At 38.2% G+C, this 14,003-nt stretch overlaps 2 protein-coding genes and 1 long non-coding RNA gene across 5 annotated transcripts in view; 1 reads left to right on the top strand and 2 right to left on the bottom strand.

Moving 5' to 3' along the window:
• Positions 1-9,837, bottom strand: part of ERCC5 (ERCC excision repair 5, endonuclease) — a 14,149-nt gene extending 4,312 nt beyond the window's left edge. The window contains exons 1-11 of the mRNA XM_064646128.1: positions 9,743-9,837; positions 8,931-9,106; positions 8,313-8,428; positions 8,124-8,216; positions 7,299-7,359; positions 6,243-6,386; positions 5,179-5,386; positions 3,735-4,898; positions 3,168-3,400; positions 2,673-2,792; positions 1,733-1,946 (exon numbers count right to left, since the gene is read on the bottom strand). Of these exons, the coding sequence (XP_064502198.1) occupies positions 1,733-1,946; positions 2,673-2,792; positions 3,168-3,400; positions 3,735-4,898; positions 5,179-5,386; positions 6,243-6,386; positions 7,299-7,359; positions 8,124-8,216; positions 8,313-8,428; positions 8,931-9,106; positions 9,743-9,830 (2,617 nt within the window). The 5' untranslated portion in view covers positions 9,831-9,837. The remainder of the gene's footprint in view (positions 1-1,732; positions 1,947-2,672; positions 2,793-3,167; positions 3,401-3,734; positions 4,899-5,178; positions 5,387-6,242; positions 6,387-7,298; positions 7,360-8,123; positions 8,217-8,312; positions 8,429-8,930; positions 9,107-9,742) is intronic.
• The window catches only part of LOC135409936 (uncharacterized), a 27,930-nt gene extending 15,937 nt beyond the window's left edge, over positions 1-11,993 (top strand). Inside the window, exon 2 of the long non-coding RNA XR_010428431.1 lies at positions 8,428-11,993. This is a non-coding gene — a long non-coding RNA (uncharacterized LOC135409936). The remainder of the gene's footprint in view (positions 1-8,427) is intronic.
• BIVM (basic, immunoglobulin-like variable motif containing) overlaps positions 11,443-14,003 on the bottom strand; it is a 15,444-nt gene continuing 12,883 nt past the window's right edge. For 2 of the 3 annotated variants that reach the window (XM_064646111.1, XM_064646112.1), the window contains 2 exons: positions 13,905-14,001; positions 11,443-12,944 (listed from right to left, as the gene is read on the bottom strand). In XM_064646111.1, coding sequence (XP_064502181.1) covers positions 12,654-12,944; positions 13,905-14,001 — 388 coding nt within the window. In that variant the 3' untranslated portion in view covers positions 11,443-12,653. Of the gene's footprint in view, positions 12,945-13,297; positions 13,456-13,904; positions 14,002-14,003 lie in introns of all 3 variants that reach the window. The other variant, XR_010428430.1, reaches the window with a different exon arrangement.

Below are 14,003 nucleotides of genomic sequence, written 5' to 3'. Positions count from 1 at the left end.
TTCAACATCAGAATTTGCTCGATTATATTCTAGAGCACTACAAATATGCTCCTGCTAGGTCAAGCACCAATAGTTGTGCTAACTGGGCAAATACATCTTGCCAAAATTAAACTGTTACAATGGACATCAAGAGGAATTTTTTCACAAAAAGGGTTGTTAAACATTGGAATAGGCTGCCTGGGGAGGTGGTGGATTCACCACCCCTGGAGGTGTTCAAGAAACAACTGGACATGGCACTCAGTGCCACAGTCTAGTTGGTAAGGTGGTGATCAGTCAAAGGCTGGACTCGATGACCTCAGAGGTCTTTTCCAACCTAAATGATTGTCTAATGTCAAAACCTTTGGGAAATTCAGGGTTGCTAAGAGATTTTTTTTTTTTTACATTTATTTTATCCAATTACTGTCCTATTCCCATCTAATGCGGACTCAAATTTAATAATCCTTTAATAAAAAAATGTTTAAATAAAAACATTCTGTTTGAATTCTAGCCCATAATATCAATGCCTCTGCTTCTTAAGTGTTCCCCAACTGGGAGCCTTTTGTTCTGTGCTGGTGCAGTTACTAAGTAGGCCAGAAGAGCCTGTGGAACAGCCAGAAAGAAGGAAAAACTCAGCCGACCACTTCTACTTGATATAAGGTTTGAGGCAACCAGACTGATTTTTAGTGACCAGCTTCAATAATTCAGATTTAAATAAAAAATAACTTTAAAAAAATTCAATGCAGAAAAGGAGGGATGTGATTCGAAACACACAAAGCAAGATCATCATCATGCTAGTCAGGATATCTATCAAGAACGGAGCTAAGAAAGAAGAATTGTGCAACGCCTAGGAAAGAAGTAGCAGTACAAGGCTGCAGAGGAATGTGACATGAAGACCGATGGTGACTATTTTTCCCCAATAAATAAATAAAAGCTCTGGCTTATTACATTAATAACAGTTAAAAATCACACACATGCTTTTACAGCAATTCTTTCCAAGTAAGCTACAGTAGCATACTTCAGTAGGGGAAAAAATATTCCATTCGATTTGCTGGAAGAAGAAACCAAAGATAAATTTTTCATCACATAAAAATGGTATGAAATGTTACATGCTGAAGACATTAAAATATTACTTCAAAGTCTACAGCCTCTCAAATTTGAAAGTGTCAAAACTGATTTTAAGAATTCTGCTAGAAAAAGACATAATAACAAGTTTAACTCGGCTCATATTTTCCCTAATACACTATGTGACACTGAAGTTTAGTAGTTCAACAAAATTAGCAACCATTTGATTAGACTGAAGAGCAATCTGAAAGAAGGAAAAAATCTGTCAGTGTTAACTAAATGAAAAATGTTTTACATAGCATACACATATTTCTGATCCTCTTTTAACACATTATGTGTCAGTATGCCCAAAACTAACTTCCATTTCCAGAAGACATCAGAATATAATTTTCCTACTGCATCAGGAAAGTCATGCTAACATTTACCCAGGAACTGATATCATAGTTCATATCTCCAGTCTTGATGATCATCACATTAACTCAGTATATGAAATGCAGGAGTTTGTATATTCAGGGTGGTCAATTGGCAGTAAAAACAGCAACCTAACTGAATGGCTTTGAGACTACCCAAAGAACAGGCATTGTAATAACAGACACACAAAATTCTGTAGAAAACACAATTTCAAAGAGACAGATGGCACCGCTGTCTTTAATTAAAGACTGTGTTTAACAAACCAATACCTGAGGCTTACCTAGCTCATTTTGCAAATCAATATACTGATAATATTCTACATATTTGTTCTGGCTGAAGAAATTTTTATAAACATGTCGGGCACCAAACAACCAAACATCACTGTCATCGGTGATTGTCCCAGAGGTCTGGTCGGTAAGGTCCAGTATGGCACACTGTGCCTCTGCTTCCATCGGAGCTTCAATATATGGAATGCCAAACAGACGCAGAAGCTCCTGTAGGATGGAGGGAAAGCAACAATTCATCTAAAGAATTAACTTCTATTATACTTCTGCTTGACTTGGAACTGCTAGATTCACACTTGGGATGTATTTAATATTTGGCAGCAAATCTTAATTTCCCCTAAAAAGTGCCAAGCGCAGTTAAGTCAAGGGGGAAATCACACTTATCTCAGGCAGATAGTTCCACATAAGTCAAGCACTACTTGAGCACCCTATTAGCACAGAGTTTGAGAACCTGCTATCTTAATTACACAAGCATACTTAACTACTGTGTTTTCCACAGCAAGGAGAAAATTCCATGCATTACAGTTATGTGGGCTCCATGAAAGAAAGACGCAGGTTAAATGAAAAAAAAAAAAAAAAAATCATATTTTAAAAAAATTGGTCATCACTTTAGCTAAGAAAATAGTTGAAAGCATCTGAGAAACATTCATATCAAGCAGGAAACAGTGGGCAAACTAATCATTCTTTGGATAGTGTTTTGATATACATGTATTTTGATGCGTTTTTGCTTTTATGGAATACATTAGTTAACTTCAGTTACATATCCAACACGCACTAGGTTTACAGACTTGTGCTATTTACACAATTCTGGATTATGTTCCCCACTCAGCTAGAGGAAGAAAGGAGACCTATAATTAACAAAAATTACTAACAGCTTTTGAATAAATTACTGGGGTGGAGAAGTGAACCAAATCAAAATGACTCAGCAAATACTACCTGGCTTTCCAAGAACATCTGTCCTGTTACAGAAGCAGCAACACGCTCCTGCTGCTGTTTTTGAGACTGAAGCATATTCTGCTCAGTAGAAAGGTCCCTTTCTAATTCTTCTAGTTCTTCCTGAAAATATAAACCAAGACTTTCATTATTTCAACAATTCAGGTATACTTAGTTAAGTACAGCACTAAGTCTCTGGCTATAATTATTCTAGTAGTATATGATCCATTGATTCACACTCAGAAGTTGCTACAGCTTCTCTAATGCAGTACCAGGGATAGGTTGCCATCAGCGTGCTAAACCCTTAAAGTTTCCCTCTGATTTCAGGGAGATTATGATTAACAATCTTTAAACAAAAATCAGTTCCTGTACAATTAGACACATATATAAGAAAGCAATGAAACAATACAAAGCTGTCCAATAGTTTTCCTTAACAACTACTTGGAGACAAAGCACTCCATTAATAGCTCAAAACAAGTAACAAGGAGAATAAGTTACCAAACTGATGTCTTGCCACTCATCCACTGCATCTTTATTATCAGCTTCTCTTTCAACATTCTGAGCATTTCCCAACTGCACTTCGTCAGACTCCTTCAGCAGCTCCTGTGTGACCACATCAGGTCTGCCTGTCTCTACTTCTGAAAGCGCTGTTTCATCACCCAGTTTTTCATCATATTTAGTAGGAAACTCAGCCTCATTACTGATTTCAGTATCCACTTCAATAAAGCTTGCTATTAAGAGAAAACAGATACTTGAACATATTCAGATTTAAATATAGGGATTGTGAAATTACACAAACCAAGTGGCTGACCATTAATACACCTGTTAAATTCAGTGTACACAACAACATGCTTTCCTGGCTTTTTGTATTTTATACTCAGGTTTCAATGATACAATGTGACACCAAGGGGAAAAACATAGCTCAGATTTTCTTCCCACATCCTGTATGTGTAGGGATAGGTGTATTTAAAGCATTTAGCATTGAGAGAAAAGGTTAACGTCAAATGACTACAAATATGCTAAGTTCCTATTTTTTATCATTTTACACAATTAAAAAGCACATACCATCGGAATCACTGTCTTCAGACTGTGAAATCCCTTCTCTGTCCTCCTCAGGACCTCTTGCTTCTGGAAAAACTCTAATATGCTTCTGTACCTCAGATACATTCTCTTTTGTTTGTGAAATTACTTCCTCTATATTTTCAGAAATTTTCAAGTTTTTCTCATTTTTAGAAAGGTCTGTTGTTGCAGCATGAATCAAAGCCCCTATACTAGTTTGTACAGAGGAACAACTTGGCTTCTGCACACACAAATTCATATCCTTATCTTCCAAAGACTTTAAGTCCATTTTGGAACCATTTTCTTCTTTTTCTAAGTCTTCTTTGCCTTTCCTAGTATTTTCAATACAAGAATAATTTTCAGCTCTGGATATACTGATATCTTTGGGTGAAATATGATTTTTGGAACCATTTTCTTCTTTGTCTAAATCTTCTGTGTCTTTTCTAGTATTGTCAATAAATGAATAATTTTCCGCTCTGGATATATTGGTATCCTTGGGTGCAATACAATTTTTTGAACCATTTTCTTCTTTGCTTACATCTTCTTTGCCTTTTTTAGTATTGTCAGTAGAAGAGTAATTTTCAGCTGTGGATATACCAGTGTCTTTGGGTATAATATGATTTTCTTCCAGCTTCTGACTTTTCTGTTCAAATTCAGCACCATGCATAGTCACTTGGATTGACGAACAAATTGTAGCTGTAAGTATGTTTTTTCCCTCCTTAACTTCAGGAATCTGCTCTTCCTCATCTGAGCTACTAAGCAGAAAATCTTTCACTTCTGATCTTTCTGGTAGCACTCCATCAGTTCTAATAGTAACAACTTCCTCCCTTTTATCCTCATCACTCAGAGCTTGCTGAATTGCCCGTAGTGTTCTTGGAGACACACTGCCTTCCTCTGTCACAAATTGGTCTACATTCAGTTGTCCTGTATCCAGTTCTTCTTCTGAGCTGCTTTCTACCATAGCAGCCTGGATAGCAAGCAAAGTCCGAGGAGAGGGTGGTGCTGTCGCCACATTATTATCTTTCTCTGTTTGCATCTTGTCAGATGCAACTAGCTTTGCATTAGCAGGAGATTCATTGATTTTATTCAATTTAGTCAATTCAAGCATTTTTGATGAGGGTCCTGCAGTAGTTTCCAAGTCTCTATTTATAGCTTCTTTTGCTTGAATACCTGAAAGAAAGTTTTTTGTTGATTTTTTTTGTTTTAGTAAAAAACTGCTTTATAATAACATTCCATTTTACATAATGAACATCATTATATAAAGATTAATAAAACACTTTTCTACAGGTTTACAGATCACAGTTAATTATGTACAATAGTAATGCACATTTCATACAAAGTATTGGCTACATGCGCCCGTAAACAATATTCAGGTTTTTTTTTTTAAAACTGCCAGCTGCAGAGTGTACACTCCAAACAAGAGGTTTTACAAAATTAAGACCTGACATACCCTTTATCAGAATATAGTGAGAAGTCTCTTCAGAGACCACCCTCCTTGATTCCACTTCTTTCACAAAACCACCTTCATTTTCATATTGTGTTTGGATTTCACCCGAGTGCTGTTGATTCATTTCTTTTTGCACATTCTCTATGCACCGATTGAGGTTGCTTTTTTTAAGCAAGCCCCTAAGCTGGTACTGGGAAAACTCATTGGAGTCCTCAAAACAAAACAAAACAAAATGAAACAAAACAAAACAAACAAGTCAATTGAAATAAAATGCCCCTTTTAAGCAAGTTCATTTCCCACACTCTGGAGAGTGTGGAAACTCTTTTAAGAGTTCCTTTAAACAGGTAACATTTGTGTTTTACTGACTGCTGCACTCCCAAGCGACAGCAATACTACCCTGGTAACATGCAACAATTCTAAAAGGTACCAGTAGTTCTGACTGCTGGTTAAACATGAAATCTCAATTATGTGACCAACAAAACTTAGTTGGCTTGCAGAGGTCGTTTCCATCTTAAAAAAGAAAGTAATTAAAACAGAATCCACATGTGGACCATTTTAAAATTATGATTCTTAGCTATCATTTGATCTGACATATACTGTACTTTCAAATCTAACTGCAGAAGCGGCACTGTAGGATTCTCCATTTGTCTCTGAGCAGCTTCAGCAACACATCTGCCTACGTTACAAAAGCCTTTTCCCAGCTGCCAGCTCCCCTAACAACCTCAGGGTTTGGAATCCTAGCTGTGTTCATTCTGCCTGGTTTATCCACACCACTAGCTTGTTTTTGCAATTGAAATCTTGGGCATAATGCTGATGAGGCATGAGACAGAGCATGCTTTTTCTCGTTCTTGCCAAACTGAATTAGCTCTGTTAATTTTAGTGGAAATCAAGAGATAAGGCTGTTAAGAGTCATTATCTCATTGAATTTTTTCCCCCCTCAATATAACATCTCTTATTAAGTAGTCCAGGGAGTAAAGTTTTCCAGATCTGATATGCTTACATAGTCCTCATCTGCATTAATGGCAATAGCTCCATTCTGTTGGCTTGAAAACTATTTTAAATATTACCTCTGGCATTGCTTCAAATAACGTTCTTCTTCGCTTTGTAAGTTCTTTAATATCAGTCAAGATCTCATGTTTTACTTCTGGAGGCAGCTTGTTGAAATCTTCTGATTCAATATCTACAGAATAAGGATTTTCACATAACTGTTCCTATAAAAATGGAAAATAACATAAAATATATATTTTATATTACAGCACAGCAAAAATAGTAAAATATTTAGAGCATTCCAAACAACAAGACCAAAAAAAAAAAACCTTAAGAATTTTGTTGCTACTTCCTCTATGGTAAAGAAAACAAGGAAAAAAAAGTAACTGCTACATAATAAAACAATGTAAAGTACATAATTATTGATGTACATTATACAGAGAAACTTGGTTTTATTCTTTTTACAAAAAGATATTTAGTATAAATCACAGAAGTAGGTTCTATAGTCTCAGCTAGTCTGATTTTATCTTTCTAAAGAGGTTCTGAATGAGAACTACTTCAAAGATAAACAGTATTTTCAAGAGTTTTTTCTTTTTTTTTTTTCTATTGATGAAAGCAGAGATAATTTTATTACTCATTATGTCTTCTCCTTAGGTTATATATTTCTCTTCTCCTCTTCCTGTGAGCACAACAGAAGCAAATACAGAATTTATCTGTGAAAACTCAAGGAATGAAATGCTTCAGCATCAGTTCATATGTGGAGAAGCACAGGAATTTTGTTAAATGCTGTTTTTTATATGCATACACATGTGCATAAATGCATACATGTCACGTACATCATCAGAAAAACCAATTTTTTCTCAATATGTTCAGAGAAAGTAGTAAAAAGAAAAAAAAGGATACCATAAAAAATTTCTCTTCCGTTGTATCCTAGTGGAGAAATTACATTTATATTTCCTCATTATCAGGAAGACTTAAGAGCACCAAAAGTTAACTTGTTTGCTTGAGAAGCAATGCTATAGTAAGACTTATATCTCCAAACAATTGGGCTTTTTTAAGCTTTTTGTTTATCTTTTAAGCATAGCACATGAATGAGAAGACTGTTCACAGTAACAGGGCAATTAGGTTGCACTTACTTGCAACATCTTTTTTTGGCTCACTCTCATTTGCCATTCTTTTTCTTCCTCCTCCTCCGAGCTAAAAATCACAGAGAAAACAAAAGGTGGAGATATTTACCCAGGAAAATAAAGTTCCTATTTAAAGCAAAAGGACATTAGTCATCGCTTTGGTAGTAAGTACAAAAATACACACACACACATATATATATATACACATATACATACAAACACACATTATAAATACATACACAGGTCAAAAGATCTGAGCAGAAAGCAAGAAGGCAGACCTATGTCAGCTAAAACTAGATTGAGACAACTGATGCTGCTTAAATCCTTACCTGATGGTCAGTGTTTAAAGTACACGAAAGGACAGATATACATAGAGCAATCTAACGCATAGCTTCATGTTCTCAGTTTTGTTATTTGTCATATTTGACAGCACAAACAAAGCCTGCTTCTGCTGAACACGTCAGTGCTCTGAACAAGGGGACACAAAACAGAGTCATATAGGCAGCATCACCCAAGTTTGAGCAATCAGTCCCATTTAGTTGTACAGATACGGTCACAGAGACTGAGGTAGACCTTTCATCCTTAAACATGAATCCAGTGTAGAAATTTAATCTGTGGGCTGAAAGTTTCTTCTGTTACTTTCTCATAAGTAACTACAAGGGTTCTGTGTACAGTTATAAACAAACCATCCAAAAAGAAACTGAAATGAAATATAAATTAAAAATATACTTCATATATTATAGAATCTCATAGATCAAAGGCCTTTCAGCAGCATCAAAAAATGTGTTTAATGCTTTTATCCTAGTTTAAGATTTTTTTTTTAATTTTACCTACCTATTCTTCTCTTCATCTTCTAAAGCAGGCAATACGTACATATCATCAATTTCTCCTCTTCGAACTTGTGTAATACTGGGCAAAACTTCATTGCTTAGGGAAAAGGAAAAAAAAACCCACAGTGATTAACAGGTATATAAGGAATTATCTGACATTTATAAATGAGGGAAAAATAATTTTTATTCTTGCCTTTTTCCCTCAAGAGCAGTTTTGATAACATGTCTCTTCAAAAGTGTTTTCAAGAGTTTCTCTGTAGTTTCCCTGGAATCACTGATGGCAACTTCCTTTCTTTGTCTTCGCTTAGCCTGTGAAAATAAGATTAACACCAACAAGATTTTGCCAGATGCTGAAGATGCACATCCAACGAATCGCTGTTAAAATTCAGTGTGCTGAGCCTACGAGCTACTCCTAAATCATCCTGGGGTCACGGCCTTCAAATCCTCTAAATCTACATCTGTTTCCTCTGTGGGACTTGGGAACAGCTTTCAGCTTCTGGGTACAAATGCCACAAGAGTTCATTCAGGTCCATTCTGGAGCATGATCCAGGCTTATGCCGTCCTCTACTTCTCCACAACCTGGTTTCTATGGAAATCAAACCTGCCTCTATCAAAAGAGAGCTGCCGCATGCTCCAAGAGCTAACCCAGGTTGGGACTGCTGAGGACACTGCACAGCAGTGGCTTCAAGCCCTCCATCCTCACAGATCAGAAGCACAGGCAGAACAGTAGGAAGAAAATTGAACACGGCTACTTAGTTTCAGCGGACGCACACCCTATTTTGCATTGCAATGACTCAGCAAAGCCACTTACCAAGGTTTGTCTCTTCAGAAGAGGCGCCTCTCCGTCAAAAACAAAGACAGGTCGAATTCGGAAAAACAGTAACTTGCAGAGCCGATGGAACAGAGTGAGGAGGTGAGCATTCCGTACGGAAATACCACCACGATCTCTGGCTCCCTTTATTGCTTGGTTCAACCAAATACTGATATCTTAAAGAACCGCTGAGGAAAAACTGTGCTCTCTTACACATATACTACATTAAGTTTCTATAAAGTGCACATATTTGACTGAGTGGCTTTTGCCCACTGCTTCAGGCTTGGCTTATGGAAACCAAAATTATCCAAATAGCTGTGAACTTTGGAGAAGAATAAATTCTTGCCCTTATTGCCCTGCATAAAAAGTAGAGTGGAAGGAACTGTGGAGCAAGTACCTCCCCAAGTATTTTTACACATAAATGAAGGCTAATTTCCCTCCACATCTTTCCAGCATTTAACCAAGCATACAGGATAGGAAAGCTAATTCTTAAGTATTTAATTTTTTTCATCTTACAGTCCTACAGAGAGCAGCACGTTTATTTATAAAGCACAAAATCCTAGAGACCAACACTTTTGTAAGGAACCTATTCAGAAAAGCCTATTCTTCAAACGATAAAAACAGAAAGAGCTTACTATTCCACATATTATAAAGCAGAAAATCCACCAACCAAAATGTTGTCAATTTAAAATTAATAACAACAATAATCATCATAATCACAACAAGAAAAGATGATCACTTATAAGTAAGGGAAATAGTTAAGATAATCTCCCTCACAGTTTTGGCTCCCCGGCTTTACTTTTAAAGGATACCCACAGCAAGAATTTTCCCTTCTAGCGTTTCTGGGCTTATGGTTCTCCCGGTGCATTCGAGCAACTTCCAGAGTCCTTGAACTCCCATGGTCCCTTCTTACCTGCTTTGAGAGAAAATCTATGAGACAAAAAGAAGGGATAACCCAAAGACGATACGGCCCACGTCTGCTTCATCAATGCGAACAGAAATAACGAGGCAGCCGTTCGGCCCGGGACCAGCTGGGGCAGGCGGGGGTCGTGGTGTTGGACCTGCGGCGGGAGCTCACCTGCGGCGGGGCGGGAAGGGAGCCTGGCAGGGGAGCCGGAAGGACCGGACAGGCCCAGCAGCCTCTGCAGCCAGCGAGCGCAGACACCGCCCCGGTACCGCCCCGGCGCTGCCCCGCGGCCCGCCGGGAAGCGCCGTGCGCGGGGCGGAGCCGGCCCCCCTCCCGGTCTGCGAGGAGCCGCTCATTCCCGCCCCTCACAGCAGGGCCGGGCTGTTCCCACCGGGCATTCTCCGCCCACCGGGAGCGCCAGCGTTCCTCTCTGCCGGCCCGGAGGAGAGCCGAGTACCGAACACCAGAGACTCGCAGAATCGATTAGGTTGGAAAAGACCTCTGAGATGATCGAGTCTAACCTATGAGCGAACACCACCGTGTCAACTAGACCACGGCACTACGTCCTGTCTTCCCTTAAACAGCGCCAGGGACGGTGACTCCACCGCCTCCCTGGGAAATCTATTCTAATATCTAATCACCCTGTGAAGAAATTCCTCCTTATGTCCAGCTTAAAGCTTCCCTGTTGCAGCTCGAGACTATGTCCTTGTGTCCTGTCGCTGGTTGCCTGTGAAAAGAGACCAACGCCCATCCGGCTACAACCTCCTTTCACATAGTTTTAGAGTGATAAGGTCATCCCTGAGCCTCCTTTTCTCCAGGTTAAACAGCACCAGCTTCTTCAGCCGCTCCTTATACGGCTTGTGCTTCAGACTCTTCACCAGCTCCATTGCCCTTCTCTGGATGCAGAACGGAAAAAGTCTCATGCCACAGAACAAAGTCTCACATCGCAGAATGAAAAAAAGTCCTCTATTTTTTTTTCTTCCCGAACGAGATTTTCCTTGCAGCATGTGCTCTTCCCCACTCCGCTCCCACTGCAGCCACAGTGCCCCTCACTGGACACACCCACCCCTCGGTGAATCCCTAGGGAAAGCTTCCTGAAGCATAACCCCGAGGACGTGGAGATGAAATGTGACAGTCTCCATGTCCAGAGCAAAATAACTCTTAAAACCAGTTAAGCATAGCAGCTGGCTACCATCAGAGGAGAGTCCCTGTTCCTCAGTGTAACTATTATTAAGCAAAACTTATGAGACATACATATAACACCGCATATATGTCTTAAATCCCTTAAAGAACACAGTGCAAGTATCCCAGAGAAACCTGAGCCCTCAGCTCAAACTCAGCTTGCAAAAACAGCTCATCTGGAAAATAAATTTTCAAAACCTATGGGTTCTGTTCAGTCGTGAGGCTGAAGGCTTTGGGAAATTAAATATCAGAAGTCACATTGGCTGCACAGAGCAGCCACTTTTTATGAGCAAAGAGATCCTACCTCCAGGATAACTTTGCTAAGCAGTATTTGCAACTCTGATCCATTGCTTACCTACTCTGCTGAAGACCTTTTCTAAATGTAGGGTCACCGTTCCCATGACAAATGAAAAGCAAACAAGGTAGAAAACAAATTTTATTGAGTGAACAAAAGTCTAAAAGTCTCCCATTTTTCGTTAACAAAAGCAGCAACCTACAAAACCCCTGCATTCCATGACAAATCTTTTTATGTCAAAAAATTAATCCTTGAGCAGGTATGAACATTTGTACACAGAACATTGCAACTGTTGAGATGTGTTTGGGCAAACAACTAGATAAATTTAAAATCAGGGAAAACAAGAAAAGAAAAAAATAGACTGCACGTGGACACCTGAAAAAGCTTGAATTGTTTGCTGGCTGAGAGGTATATCATCGGGGCTGTCAGCAGTTTTCGGCACTTGCACCCCCTTCATACAAAATAAAAAGAGCAGCAGAAAAAGGACAGAGATTTTAAGACTGAACAAGAAAAAGAACTGCCAACAGAACATAGTGTTCAGCTAGCTCATTTGGCTAATGGTAAATGCAGCTTTTTAATACTGAATTTCACAAGCTTGTGTTAAGTGAGTCCGTGTTCTGAAGAGGCTCCAGGATAAGAATTCAGCCACTATACCCACAGAGCAAAAGCAACAGAGAAGTTCCATCCTCAAAAAGGCAATTCCCCACAGTCTAAAACAGGCAACTAGATAAGCCAAAAGAAAGTGAGACCTGCTTCTCAAGATATGATTATCTGACCGACAGAAGTCTAATGAGAACTAAATGGAGAATGTACATTCCCTTCGTAAATCCAAAAGGTTTTCTAACCCATGTGATTTTTTTTTTTCCTTTGCACTGGATATGGGCAGCCTTAATAAAATTAAGTGTTAAAAAGGAAGGCAATGATTACTTTTATCCTTAACACCATTTGCAGAATAACCCTTTTTTATAAAGTCATACCACAGTTTTTCATGCTTTTGAACACTAAGTATTTTCAATGAAGTCTGTTTATTACATTGGCTAATTTCAATCTGTTCTTTTGTTTTCACAAATCAGGACATAATACAATTACTTCAAAAGAAATTATTGATTTTGCTGTCACATTTACCTTTGATTGCAAAAGTACAATAATCTGTGCTTATCTATCACTTTACACATCAGATCTTGTCCACTGCAACCATATCATCAGATTTATTTAATAATTATGAGGCTGTATCTTATGCCATAATTTCTATTCATATGTATTCTAGGACTAATAGATCCCTAATATGTTTTGATTAAAACTAACTTTGATATATCAACTCTATCATCTAAAGTTAATTTTAATCATTTTCATCATAATCATTATAACTCTGATACCCACTGTTCCTCCTCTCCCGAAGATTAGATTTCTTCCACGTAGATTCTTGATGAAAACTAGCACTGAAAGACCGACCCAGTCGTCCATGTTGTTTCTTAGAGATATTGTCTTCACTCTCAGATTTGGAAATTCCTTGTCCTTGTGTTTGGGATTGTTTATTCTGTCTAACATTTCCAAATGGAAAATTCCAAGGACCAAACCTTTGCCAGTTAAGTCTCTGAAAGGCAATGATGCAATGAAGATTTCCTCCAACCTAATCAAAGTAAAAACGTTCTTTGTTAAATGCACATGGGTGCTTTTCTAAAACACATTGATATTTGACATCAACATCTTGGCAAGTAACACAATCATTTAAAAAAAAATACACAAAAAAAGGCAACAAGTACAAACCAGAAAAAAACCCAACAACAAACAAACAAAACCAAAAACCAACAAAAAAACCCCCAACACAAAACTATATACACAAACAAACAACTCCCATCAATCAGTTTTTAACTATCCCAGATTCAATTACTGCCTTCTTTCTCATCTCTTTAAGTTATCCATTTTATCTTTCATGGGCCAGTGTTGTTTATCTTCTGCTAGTCTTTTTTACTTTCTAGCTACCTTCTCAGAAATTATGTGTTCTGGTCCATTCTGATCTTGCTGACACAGTCTTCCATAGGGTCTTCACGTTTGAAATTATCTCTTCAGTCTATTATTTCTCATAGACTTGCAATTGGCAAATCACAAATACATCTTCCACCCATGAGATACAGCCCTATCTATAGGAAAGAAAGCCACATGCATTGACACTAAGTCTGCATAAGGGATAGACATGCATTCTTTTATGCCTGATCCTACTCGATTTTGCCTTGTTTCCTACTTAGAGGAAGCTAGAAGGGTCATCCCCCAAAGGGTTTGTAATTTGGCTGCAGAGTATTACTATACTTGCTGCAGCTACATTTTAAACCAGCACAGGTAAATATTGTGACCAAATACATTGTATACACACATATCCTGGTTCATCCTGGCATATGCCAAACTACTGCTGTTCTTGTCCTACAAATAAATATAAAAGATGCTGGTATGCAAGTACCCATGTTTTACTTTTTTTCTTCAGCAACACTTCACAACAAACTTCTTTAGTGAAGTTATCTTACACTGCTGAAGTAGCAGTAAGTTTGCAAAAATCTACCATGAATTTCCTCCCGTCTTAGTAAGTTTACCTTACCTTCTTTGTTTTTCGATGCTGCAATCCTCTCTCTAGGTGTCGAATATCTAGATATTCTGGATTTTGAGTGTTTAAGTCAGTGACAATATCTGCCCACCT

Source organism: Pseudopipra pipra, chromosome 2 (genome assembly GCF_036250125.1).
Source record: "Pseudopipra pipra isolate bDixPip1 chromosome 2, bDixPip1.hap1, whole genome shotgun sequence".
Classification (NCBI taxonomy): Eukaryota; Metazoa; Chordata; class Aves; order Passeriformes; family Pipridae; genus Pseudopipra; species Pseudopipra pipra.
The sequence above is the reverse complement of the archived record's forward strand: the minus strand, read 5'-3'. Positions and strand labels throughout refer to the sequence as shown.